The sequence below is a fragment of the Colletotrichum acutatum genome (genome assembly GCF_030867785.1).
Source record: "Colletotrichum acutatum strain CBS 112980 chromosome Unknown BDZ83scaffold_6, whole genome shotgun sequence".
Lineage (NCBI taxonomy): Eukaryota > Fungi > Ascomycota > Sordariomycetes > Glomerellales > Glomerellaceae > Colletotrichum > Colletotrichum acutatum.
In genome coordinates this window covers 383582-396769 of record NW_026849000.1, presented here as the reverse complement: position 1 = coordinate 396769, position 13188 = coordinate 383582, and the positions used below count along the sequence as shown (strand labels likewise).

At 53.3% G+C, this 13188-nt stretch overlaps 2 protein-coding genes across 2 annotated transcripts; one reads left to right on the top strand and one right to left on the bottom strand.

Annotated features, from left to right (window-relative positions):
• Positions 1–708: 708 nt before the first annotated feature.
• On the bottom strand, positions 709–1747 carry BDZ83DRAFT_601556 (uncharacterized protein). The gene has a single exon (XM_060507111.1). The coding sequence runs from the start codon at positions 1046–1048 to the stop codon at positions 749–751; it is 300 nt and encodes a 99-aa protein (XP_060370613.1). The 5' UTR covers positions 1049–1747; the 3' UTR covers positions 709–748.
• Positions 1748–5918: 4171 nt separating this feature from the next.
• BDZ83DRAFT_601547 (uncharacterized protein) lies at positions 5919–7264 on the top strand. Its single transcript, XM_060507110.1, has one exon. The coding sequence runs from the start codon at positions 6396–6398 to the stop codon at positions 7011–7013; it is 618 nt and encodes a 205-aa protein (XP_060370612.1). The 5' UTR covers positions 5919–6395; the 3' UTR covers positions 7014–7264.
• The last annotated feature ends 5924 nt before the right edge of the window (positions 7265–13188 follow it).

Below are 13188 nucleotides of genomic sequence, written 5' to 3'. Positions count from 1 at the left end.
GGGAATTTCTTGTCTGATCTGAGAGGGGCCAGGGGTACCTAACGGCATGGCATGCAGTGCGAAGGAGAGCATGCGGTTGCTAACTTGCTGTTGCTGCTGCACAACGCCACATGAGGAGAGCCACAAGTGGCGTCTGCAGATTATCACAAAGACGGTCAAGACGCTTGTAGAAGAAATGCTAACACAAGGTTGCCCACCTGCATATGTTTCGAACCAAAAGCTGACAATGTCTGGATCGGTGACACTCTGAGGGCTTTTTCTGGTGATGCGACTCGATGGAATACTTTGTATATGCGTGGGATGCGTTGCAGTCTTCACAACATGTGGGGTCAATTGGAGGACAATGATTTGCTCGGCCAGATTTGGGGTGGGAAAGCGTGGGAAAGCGTGGGAGGGTTGGGGTAGCCCGAGGGCGGTGAGGCAGCGAAATCCAGAGTGCTCTTGCTGTGCTTTCCTCTTGCCTTGTGTGCCTTGCTGCAAGGAACCGAGGGAAGGAAAGACTCTGACCCTTTTCGGTCCAATGTGGGGTATGAACGACATCAATCACCAATGTATGGACCTCTCAGAAGAGGGTAGACACGGCTCAGGGACAGGTCAATGCGGGGTAGTCGAGAGGCACACAATCAGGCAGGAGCAAAAAAAGGGCAAGAGAGAAGGAAGGTATGTAAGTCAGACCTCCTCTCCCACCGGCACTCGAAGAATTTGTGATGGCAATAGTGATTCTGTTGATGCAGGTGGTTCCCGAAAGTCATCTCTCAAAGGAATGGAAGCAACAACACACGGAAGGATACGAAATAGTGAAAAGGAGGAGCATGATCACTTCCAAGCGCAGAGTTCTTGTAGGTGCGGTTAAGAAGACGAAGCCGTGCCTTCCCACTCCGGCTTCAAGAGAAGGTGTCTGCCTTCGGAGTGCCTGCCTTGATTTCCTTGCATCGCAGCCATCTCGGAGCGGGAAGGCGAGAACGTAAATGCGTGCCTTCCTAAGTTGAGTCAGTTCCGTAGAGTCAAGAGTCACGAGCCACATCCAAATGCCAACAACAACGTCCATCTTGATGGGGGTTTACATCTTCAATCCCGGAGGGCAGGCGAAGCACGTACACCACAATACACCACAGGAAACACAAGCGACGACCATGATGCTTGTCTTCCCCCCTCCATTGCCACGTTCTATTTGGCCCCAAAACACATGTCCCAGCCGCCAAATCCCTGGCTTCTTTCCCGTGTCTGGACCGACTTGCCCTCCCGCTTCCCGCCTCCGCCCTTCAATACGCAACCATCAATGAACATCGCGAACTTCCACGAGCGCCAATACACGACCGACGACCCTCAACATCGCCTTCGGCCCCTCCGCCCGTGCGCCATATTGTTCCCACCGCTCTTTAAGGTCTCCAACTCAATTGATCGACAACCCTTTTCATTACGCATAAGGGTGCCATCCAAGGGACAGTTATCCCACCCAACCCCACCTAACTGCCCTCGGGTCTTCACCGTGTTGTTGATGACGGAGTGGGAGAGCATCTTTCTTACCCTGAAGCTACCAGGTTGCCAAGCGATGCGTGTTACACTTCACCATCTGCGCCCCACTTCGTCGCGGTCGCCTCGTCTCCTACACTATCGGGCTGTGGGTGGTACATTGGAGGCCATTGTTGAGACATCTAGACATCTGTACTTTCCTCCTACGCTATTCAAGCCTTGCTGCGTGCCGGAGCCGGTCGGCCGGGGCCGTTTTTGCCGTGACGCCCCGGTCTGATAGTATGGTGTACCAAAAGAAGCACTTCTTGGGCCGCTATGTCTGCCGCACCACCATTCCATATCCGAATTGCCCTATCGATAGCAGCAAGACCTGGCAGCCTCATAAAGAAGAGTACCTACACACATCAAGGCGCTAGACAACACGGCATGGGGGTTTTTTTTTTCAGGCGAGACAATATCATTTTGCGAATGGGGTCGAGGTCATTGGTGCCGGGTCATCTTCAACAGCCGTGGGGGCCTCGGCGACGATATCCTGCCTTCACACAAAGATCTTTGCCTTGCTGGCTCGGTTGCGACTGACGTGCATGGCAATCTCTAATGGCCCAGTTTTGGCCAAGGCTCTCTCAGCTCTCCACCAGCAACAGCTCCGGCTCCGAAGTATGGTTCCCCGGCACCTCTTTGTCGAATCCCGCATTGCGCTATCATCCCTGTGCACTAGGGTCGGCCTGCTTCTCAAAGCCCCGACCTCACGACTTCTTACGGATGGAGGACCTAACCTGCAAGGAACTGCCAATGGGCTCCATCGGAACGGGGCCTTAGCATGCCACCGACTCCTGTCAGGAGGGCAAGGCCGCGATGGGTAACTAGGGTTGATAAGGCAGGCCACCGCCGGGCGAAGAAAGACCTCCATTGGTGAGCCGCTCCTGTGCAACCTATCACAGCCCACCGCCTCACACCACCCGCCTGTTGCGCACGGGCACCTAGCCGTACTGTCGAAAATCTACTGTAGGACGACTCTCGATTAGTCTCTAACAAGTAGCTGTCGCCTGCGACTTCTCAGATGCAGATCCAACGTACGACGGGAAGACGAACAGGGGAAACGATGAGTCTAAGCCGCTGCTTGCGCCAACATATCTGGCCGGGCGTAGCATGCGTCTGTGGCTGCTCCACGAAGTAACGCTGACTTAACAGTGCTTATCTGAGGCTTCAAATATCGGAAATAGCTGCGATTCTATGAGCCCGGGCTTCTAAGGGAGATTGTGCTTATTAAACCTATCGTTCACAGCCGTCAAGCCTTTGGGGCGTTCCATGCCTAAGACTGGTGTGACTACCCTATCACAACTCGTTGTTGAGACTGGTGAGAGGCGGACTGTGCAATCTGGGAGCGGAGAAGGACAGCAGAGCCATGGCTGTACGCAGAGGCACCGGGACAGACCAGTAATAGCCCCCGTTATGGCCCCTGCAACCTTAACGCCCACCCAGCGGCGGGATGTGGCCGCGGTGGCAGGTAATCCGCACTGGGGTTGTTTGGCAGCAGACGAAGAAAAAGCAATGTGAGGCTTAATCAGAGCGTTGGGATAAACGCACGAATCCATTCTTCAAGCGGCGCGAGTGAGCAAACGCTGACGTGCGATTACGACAGCACCAGTTTACGACTGAGTTCCACACAATTTATCGGCAGCTGCCCTGGTGCCGCTTAACACGCAACCCGTTGGTAAACCATGGGCGAGAGCATGAACGAGAGGTTCCAAAATGAGCACCGAAACTGACCTGTCATTGGTGGCCGGCCCAGGATATTACAGCCTTTGCCCAATCCAGAGACCTAGAGTCTGGGGTAACTCTAGGGCATCGAAGCTTGAACCAAAACGGACCGAACGACATGATGATCCGCAGATTCAGATGGCTTGACACTAACGACGACGATTAAATGAGGCCATCCAAAGTAAGTGAATGTGAGCCTAGGACAATGGAATGCAACAGTCTATGTATGGTACTGTTAGGGCTGCCAGCCTAGCCTTCAAGTTCACCCCTGAGAAATTGGCATTTGAGTTCGAGACCCATGGGCTTGCGACTTGCGAAAAGTGGCCAGCTTAACCACGACAAGTCCAAAGCATCAGGCCGACTTTCAACACACATCCGCCGCTGTTGAAATCTTTGTAGATTACATGCCGCACTCAGCCTACATGGACCCCTTTTCCCAGCTTTGCCACGTCTAGAGAGGCGCAAGCTACAGGGGACACCCGCACTGATCGAGTCAAGCTCTAGATACCTCACGAAGTAGCGAGGTGCTTGACAAAATCACGGCGTCTCCATTATCAGACCCTCCACGAAGCAAGCCCCTGTTCGGAACACCACTTCGGATGCGAGCCGGTATGAGAGACGGTCTGCTTAAGGTGTGGAGGGGTCAAAGGTCATGCCAATGCCCCCCTTGCACGTCCTTGAGGAGAGTGATTCCCACACTGGACTGGTCCAGGTGAAAACAGAGCTGCCGTGGGGCCCTACTTGGGCATTGAGGATGATTGACAAATAGCATGGACTCCCCTGCTTCGTCTTGGTGAAGAATTTCGCGCGGCGCGGGACGGTTGCAACCGTTCCAAATTGTTTATTCCACCTTCAACAATCTACCTTTTGCTTCCAGCAAGGCTACATAACATCTTTCATAGTACCAGTCATCTTCGCCGGCCAGGGCCCATCAAAGGCGCAACATCGACAGCTTGTCTTCGCTGAGGGGCTCCTCAATTAGTCAAAGGTATATCGCATGTACTTACTCTCAGTGCATGTTCTTGCTGAATCTTGACTTTATGGCAACGACGACGTAGGTCAGACCCTATTGGCGATCAGTTGCGATTCTGCAAGCTGACAGCGATGCCTTGTCCTGGGGAGACGGGAGCTATTCGTTCCGATTCGTGACAGCATCTTGAGCCAGAGAGGGGAGGGCAATATTCATCTGACAGGGATCGAAGAGAGGTAAATCCCACAAAGATATTACTACTTCTGTTTGACTCCTCTCGTGGGCTTCATGGAGAAGAGCTCCAACGATTCTTGCCCCCCCCCCCCCTTAGACGATGTTGAGGCAGTGTGTGTCAGTATGAGGAGGGCTAATTCCTAGGGTGGCTAACAAGACAGGTCCATTCCGAGCTGCACTCTTGAAACAACGCAGGTCATATTGCAGCACTTTTTGGTGCCCGGCGGCGCATGAGTACGGAGTAGTCACTGCCATAGACGATGACGAAGGGAACTCTGGTACTTGCATCCCCCAACGCCAGGGGGCCAGCATTCGAGTTTGTTTCTTGGGGGCTAACAATGTCGGCAAGTCTCCAACGGAGCAGGGGCTTGCAACCAGACCAGCCCAGTGATAAGGGAACTAGTGACGAGATACCAGGGCGGTCAGCACCGCAGGCTCAAGTGGGCAAAAAAACAGCGTCGGCTACGGTTGGCCTGACCCAAGCCTGGACTGCGACCTCTCCATTTGCACTGCAATGGTTTGGCAGATGTAACTCCGGCATGCAGCTGTCGTTGACGGCTCTTGTCGAGACCACGCGTTTGGCGGAGTATGCTGCCACAGACACCCGGTGATTGATGTGTTTGAATGTAACCAGACATGGAGGGGCCATGTTCATATGAGGGGCGAAGCCTCCACCTGCGAAGTTGACGACAGCATTGCAGTCGTCGAAGCGGTACGTACGGCACTGGCATCTTGACAACTACGGATGGAGATCAGGAGGGGCACATGAGGGGACCATTGGTAAGCTCATGAGCGCTTTTTTCCCTTCTTTTTTCCTCTACCCTCATCTTTCTTTCTATTTCAAGCTCAAGCTCAGGGACAAGCCTTCTCCATAAGAGCTTGGAATGTGGGCGTGCAGCTGCCGGGCGCAATAACCTAGATGCTTGTTTGCTGGGTACGAGGCCTGTCAAGGTAAAAAATTTCCTTCCGCTGCGGGCTGATTGAAATATGCTTCGTCAACAAGAGCCGCTTTCCAATGGGTTACCGACGCGACCTCGAGGCTTTGCAGAGCTTATGACTGGGCCAACAAACCATGAGACGACTCGAGAGTCAAGGGATGCCCGGAAACTTGAAAGGCGCAAAAAAAGGATTTACGTAGCACATCGGCTTGGACAACTAGAACGCGCCGCGAAGTTACGCTACTCCACGGGGAAGGCGGATCACGATCAAACAAGGACAAGAAGCTTTCTTGTCTGTCATCTGGCATGCGGGATGCAGTCTAGTGCAGCTGCGACAAGCTTGCATCGATAGACGGGCTGAACGACGAGGATGCGACGCAAGGAAGAAGCATTACGCTGCGTAGCGAAGGGCGGCTGCGATTTGGCAGCGCTGACATGACATGACGATGCCACACGTCTGCAGATTTCCTGGTCAAACTCTAAAAGCTTGCGGTATCCGTACTACACACTATCCATACGCAGTACAGTCTTGCACAAGGAAGTGGGGAGGAGATGAGCCACTTGGCTTTGGCAGGCAATCGGATTGTGGCGGCAACAGACACAGGGCATAAGTCCCGACTCCCAAGAGCTGTGTGGGCAGAGCCTTTCCAACAGAGTGTGGGTTGAGAGGAGAAGGTCGATACGCATTTCAGAATCGAGTAAGGCGGTGGCCAGTCAGTGAAGGATTCGATCGATACCTGGCCGGAATCTACACTATGTGACGAGCCGGGGCCGAATCTCTCCTCTACGGCTGCAACATATCTCGTCCCTCTCCACCGGAGTTTGTGCGACCATGCAGCGCAAAAGGTGGCAGGCCGCAGGATAGACTCTTTACACCAGGACAGCCTCCTCAATTCGGTCTGAGCTGCAGATGTTTACTTGGATTGCCATCTTCCGCCTCCAGTCCTCTCGAGGCGGCTTGATCACTAACTTTCACGAGCTTGACTGAAGCGCACTACGTCAGTCTCAAAGCTTACAACATGTCATCCATCCACCATTCTCCAGTATGCCATTACTCTCTTATGAGTTGTGCTCGTATCACTCCGTACACATCGATAGAACGAGCATCGAAAAAGGGAGCATCAGGTCAACACATGCAACATGACACACCATCCTCGTTCTTCACCCCACCACCTTCGCTACCTGTCACTGCGGCTTCTCATGCCGTCCCCATTCTCTTGGACAACCCTACACAATACCTTATCCTGGGCCTGGGATGGGCCGGCAACACTGAAGACAACCACAACTACGATGGTAAGGGGGGGGGGGTGAGAAAATGGGCTTTTTTCTCTTTTTTCTTCTTCCTCAGTCTGCGGTGGGGGAGACAGAGAGCGAGCAGGGAGACGAGTTACGTACCTCGAACAGAGAGGCAGAGTGGGAGAAGAAGAGACAGTGAGAAGAAAAGGTGTGTGCCCCAGAAGCGGCCAGCTCGGAGCCAAGGGGGGAGGGGACCCCGGCGACCATGGGCCTGCAGTAGGCCCGCATCCCTTTTTTTGCCTTCGGGTGCGGATGCTCTCCCACCCCTGCCGGAGGTTTGGTTCTTGGCAAAGACTTTCTCGGGCGACACCCCTTTCCCCTTCCCTTTCCACTCGCAGTAGCCCTTGTCCCTGAAGGCGAAGGTCTTTCGCTAGTAATGGCTTTGCAGACAGACAGCTTCAAGGTCTCTTTCCGCGGAGGTCCTCCTCTGTAAGCCCTGGCCGTACGGATACTTATTCTCCTCTCGTTTTCCCCCTCTCACTCTCTCGGTGTCCGGAGTTCCAACACTGTACCTACAGGCTACGGATACTGCGTCTGCTGCAGCTGCTGTTGTGCGCTGAAGAAGTGAGAGATTGAGTACGTGTAGGTGGGCTTTGGAAGGGGGGGGGGGTCGGGAACAGGCAGGGAAGGCGGACTTGGTCCCGAAACCGCGAAACATGTCTCCTCCCGCTGTCTCTCTCATTTTCTCGCTCTTTTCCTCATGGCTAAGCCGGAACGAAGGTTTCTGCCTGGTTTCTCGGTCATTTCTCTAAATTGGCTCCTTATCTCCTTGATATTCGGATGAAGGATGAGTGAGAGAGAGTGTGTGTGAAGAAAGAGGAGAGAGTAAGGAGATTGGCAAGCGTTTGTTTTGCAGCCTCTTTGTCTCGTCCCCGGCCATTGGGTGAGAGTTTGAGTTACTAGAGTTAACGGCTTACTTTTCGGTCCTCTTGTCCAATATCCCCCGACGGTCTTAATGCACCGGTGCTATCGGGCAGCTCCTCTCTTGAGTCTTCCCATTCACAGGTGCGCGCGTTGCGTTTCCAATGGGAAACGACGAGTCATTGTGGGGGGAGGTTTCTTGGTGGATCATCTAGGAGGAAGCAAGAGGAAGAGTACGTACTCACGTCCAGTACTGTGTGTCTCGGTCGCCGTCTGCAAAATATCCGCACTACGAGGACAACAATAACGACGACAACTTGGATGGTATTTCTTTCTATGGAAAGGCGTGGGCTAGAAGAGTGGGCGTGGGCGGAGGCGTCGACTGAGAGCTGGAGGAGCTGTGCAGCTTGGGTGTGGGAGAGAGCTCTACCTATCCGTACTGCTTAGGTGCGCAGAACGCTGTACCTTACCTGGGGGGTACGTACCGCATCTCCCTTTTCAGCCCCTGGCCCCTGGATCCGGCCCCGGTGAGTGGCAGAGACCAGATGCAGAGAAGAGAGACACAGAAACAGAGGCAGAGACAGAGGAAAGACAAGAAGCAGACAGGGGAGAGCGAGCTCTGCAGGCTTGCAAGTACCTGCTGGATGTTTCCCACTGTCCTGTCTTGCCCTGTCTCCTCGCCCGCCCACACCTTGGGGCGGGGGGGGGGGCCTGAACCCTGTGCCTGTTGACCTGCTGTACCTCGCCTTTCAAGAAACAACGACGACGACGAAAAAAAGAAGAATAACAGAAGACAACGGCGTGGGACAAGACTCCAGTTTTGTTGCGTAAGGTAAAAAGTGACTTATCAGCTTTCCGCCCCCATTCAGCCAGAACTCTCTCTTTCTCTCCACGCCTGTATCTTGGTATCTCTTCGCTTGGGATTTTCTTTCTGCTCGCGCAAGAAACGACTTGTGGGGGGTTTCTCGTCACCCCTTGCACTTGGGCGAGGTCTTGCTGCTCACCATTACGACGTTCCTATGGAGCAAGGTTGCGACCGAGTGGGCGGGATAGGGAGACGCTGTTACGGGTACGGATACATACTGGCAGTTTTTCACCTCCATCCATTTGATGAATGATTAGGCACGGAGAGAAAGTGGGAGAGTTTCTACACAGAGTATCCGTAACTCCACGCTCCATGGGTATCCGTCCGTACGTACACCTGATGGGACAGCGACCTCAGCAAGGTTGGCAGTTGTGGGGATAGGTATCCGACGTTGTTGAACGGCCACAGCAAGTCGGGCTTCATCGCCAGATTTCCTTTTTTTTTTTTTTTTTTTTTTTTTAGAGATAGAAGGAGAGGGAAAAGAGGCTGGCTCAGTCAAGTTCCGCCGAGAGAACCAAACGCCTTCGGTCTCGGTCTAGCCTTGAAAGCCACGATTTCAACGTATTCTCGCATGTATCGTGTCCATCTCCACCAAAGGGGCCACGAAAACCGCAAAGGACGACTCTGACTGGGAGACAAGAGACAGCCAGACCGGGACGGACTGGAAGCGATGCAAGGCTACCTTTTCGTAGTAGTCAATCATTCTGACCATACATTTCACGACGCCAATGAGAAAAGGCTCTCTCCGCATACTACCTTGCGTTGGGCACCACTTACACCGTCGCTTCGCTTCGCTTCGCTTGCTTCATTGCACTCCATTCGCGTCCTCGATCAAACGTTCGACTGGCTCCTCGTAAACATTGTCATGTATCCGCAGTCTAACTATGGACATTCGTTGTTGGATCAAGGGCTAGCAGCTTCTCTCTCTCCATCTCTCTCTCTCTCTCTCACTCATGCGACGGCCGCCCCGTGCCGTCCATCACGGTTGCCTCTGCTACTCCCACAGTAGCGTTTTTGGCTCAGCAACTGCGACGGCTAGTGTAGATGTGTGTGGTTCTTTTCTCGCCCTACCTCCTGCTTTGCTCTCTGGTGTGGCAGGATCAACAACAACATCCTCAGACACACAAAGGAAAGGAAACAACCGCAACGTTGGGGCTCACTTTCTTTGTTGTAAGGAAAAAAAAACCCGCCCCGCTGGCTGCCCGCGCAACGTTAATCGAAGCCGCAACCGCATGCCGGTAACGGGAAGGCAAAAAGCCTCTTCTTGAATTGTGATGTTGTGACTTCTACGGATACACCTTTTTGAACTCCCTCTTCCTCCTCCTCATCTTCTTCTTCTTCTTCTTCTGCTGCTGCTTCTGCTGTTTGAACCAACCCTTGCTTTGCCTTGCCTGTCTCTTTTCTCGCCATCACACTCTTTTCCTGTTCCCGGTTTCTCGTGTGGTTTCGGTTACTACATTCTCGACGTTACCTCGACTCACTCTTTTCTCTACGCCTACGGTTTGGACAGGGGGGACATCCTTTACTGATCGTGGTTTTCTCGCGTCTTTTGGGAGCATGCAGTCTACCATCACGCACATTTACGCCCGCTAAGAAAAAAAACCTCAACCCCCTCCATCACCGGCAGTCCAGTCATACCTTGCGTCAATCGCCTGTCCTTCACACATCGCCTGACTGCTGTCGACATCTGGGCCCAATTGTCTGTGTGCACATCACATCGCCATCTACGCCGACGCCATCACACACATCACACATTACACACACCTTCTTTTGATTATCCAACACGTTAAACAACCTTGTTCATCATCTTGGACTCGGACTTGGCTGGAGCTTTTCGAGATCTCCTCTCCCTCTCTCTCTCTCGGCCCCCCTCCGCGTTATCCCACCCTCTTTGGACCGCTTGCTGGCTGGTTTCCGAAGCTTCTTTCTCCTCAACGACTGTGCTTCCTTGCCCAGAGGACAGACCCCCGACTCTGTCCGTTCGTTAGGGAATTGCGGCCGTGGCTTGCGGAACCTCCACCACCACTCCCACCACCAGAACAGCCCAGCGCCAGCAACACAGCAGCAGAGCGACGTCGTGGAAAAAGAAACGCTCCTCACATCTCATCTTCAACACCGCTCGTCCTCACCTCACAGACGCGCTCCCCAACCGTCATCTCAGCCCAGCTCATTCTCCATCCAAACCAGCACCGCTTTCCCAGGATCCCCCTCCCCCAAAGTCGTCACCAACAAATTTTTATTTTTTTGTTCATTGCCTCTGGTGCTGGTGTACCGTACAGTACAGTATCTACATACAGTACCACACCCGTGTCTCTCTTTTTTTTTGTATCAGATCTCTCTTCCTTCTTTGCAACATAAAGCAAACTTATCCCCTCTTCTCATACACCTTGCCAACGGCTACCTCCACGGACAGGCGATCCGAGAGGAGAGTAGAAACTAGAGGCCCTTGCTACCGGCATACCTAGAGCGTCTCATCATTACTCTGCCGCCTCGACTCGTCACATTGGGGCCTTGCTTCTTCTTGCCTGCTTTTTGAGCTGTGTACATCTTGAGGGTCCATTGACCTACGGATATCACTCCCACTCATCACCCGTTTTCCCGCCTCCTTGCCCCCAGGTGCAGTTGAACTTGCTCGGACACTGGGGTTGTGCGAACTTCTCGGTCCCGGCATATAGCCAGCGAGCAACAGCAGCAGCAAAAGTAGACATCATTTCAACCTGCGGGTGTGTGTGTTTGTGCGCTTGCAGCTTCTCTCTCACTCAGTCATTCCCCTCAACTCAAAATCCCCATTTGCCCAATATCAGCCCACCAACAAACGTCTCTTCCTTTCAAATTCAACTACTCCTTCTGTCCCGTCCTCCGGACAGTCCATCACAGTCAGCCCAAAAACGTATAATATATTTATATCGAGGCTATTCCGTTTTGAACGTCTGCGACCTGACGCACAGAACGACTACCTACTCCCCCGTTCTAAGGATCGCCACGCCCGCAGGGCCGTCCGCCATCTAAGTCTGGCGCGTGGTTTCTCCTCTCGGTTGATCTAATCAATTTCTGTAGCAAAACCAGGCCGGCCCTACCTGGCCTGCCAGCGCTCGAGCGTCTCCCACACCAAGACCCGCCGGCGAGGACGACGCCGGTTACGGTACATGCCAAAAGTCACTCGACCTACCTTACCCTTACCCTCCTCCTCCTGGTACTACTCCTCTCTCCTCCTCCCTCTCCCACTACCCTACCCTACCCTACCGCTACCCCTGCCTTGCCTCTCCTCTCTCTCTTACCCGTCTGCACCGTCGAAAATAAGAAAGGGCCCAATCGGTACTACCTCAGGTACCTAGGAGTGTACCTCACTCCACGCCTCCACAGCTCCCCTATCCCCCTGCTCAGAATCCATACCTCGTTCCAGGGGCCCCTGGAGGAGCAACCTGCCCGCTCCAGCAGAGCAAAGAAGCACCACTTCTTTTTGAATGCAATGCTATATTGCTGCCGATAATATATACCTTCATCAGACGCCTCACGTCTTTCGCTCATAAAGCAACGCCTCCACGATAATCTTGGACTGGCCTGCCTGCGATCGTCTCTCTTCTGCCCCTTGTAGTATAACACAGCGCCACGACCTCTCACATACACAAACGACACGCAAGCAACTGCACCTCGTCTCAACTTCCCACATTGTTTCGTTTCTTCAGCCAAAGTACGCTGTTGCGTTTGGACTCGTCTTGTGCCGGGCATATCCCACTCGTCCTTGTCGTTCCTAAGGATAAACTACATTCAAACCAACAACACCGTACCATCGCTGTCATCATCATCCTTCATAAGTCGATTGACAACAAATAACAAAAACATCAAATCTGTCGTTCACTCGTCAGTTCTCCACCACGACACACACTACTCGACTCTCACCACAGACACCAAGGTTTCTCCATTCTCGGCTCACCGTCGTCGACACTTGCAACATCCTGGCATCTCCCAAAGTAGCCTCACCACACACCACGAGAATAGAGACAGAAGAGCCTCAGACGTCCCTCCTAGTACCTTCCTTCGGCCCCCCACTTGGGTGATTCTCGCGGTCCGTCTGTCTAGACCATCTTGCAGTGGATCCTCTTCATCTTCGGAGACCATCAAGAGCTCTGTGCACACTTCTGCGCGAGTCGTCGAAGAGAAGCCAGACGAGAAAATAGAAGCAAGGAAGCTGCCGGTAGAAGACTCGAGTCTGTTTCTTGTCATCCAGACACCCCTCAAGCAGAAAACGACGCCAGTCGTCCAAGATCCGCTTGGTCTCCCGTACCTGAGCGCTCAGAGGTTCGACGATCGCATTGTTCCTGGTGGTCACCATTATGCTTCTAGTCTCGGAAACTTAACACACGCCGGCCCTCGACACTTGGACTTCGAAACAAAATACACGGCAAGCCAGCCCGAACTTGGTTCACCCTTCTTATCTCATCCGCCGCCCGAAGAAGGGATTGTCCTGTAAGCAACATCAGCACTTCCCACCAGTTTGCGCTCGACCACTCGCAACAGATCCTCCAGTCAGGTGGCTAATTTTCATCGAAGACGGAGAATTTTAGTGCCTGTGCACCAGGACCCTCCCACCTTCTGGTACGTCCACACTTGTGGCTGTCTTAAAGAAGGCTACTCCCACCCGCTATGAACTCATTCTACCTCCTGGCCTTCATCAGTTCGTCGTACCTTGGGTTATCTTGAGCTGATCGTTTCCTACCAGCTTCACTCCCCTTCCTCTCTCGCACTACCTTGCCTTACTCTCCTTCTCACACACCTTAATCTCCATCTCT

Excerpts from the sequence above, each read along its gene's own strand:
- BDZ83DRAFT_601547 (XM_060507110.1), top strand. The coding sequence starts at position 6,396 with ATGTCATCCATCCACCATTCTCCAGTATGCCATTACTCTCTTATGAGT.
- BDZ83DRAFT_601556 (XM_060507111.1), bottom strand. The coding sequence starts at position 1,048 with ATGGACGTTGTTGTTGGCATTTGGATGTGGCTCGTGACTCTTGACTCT.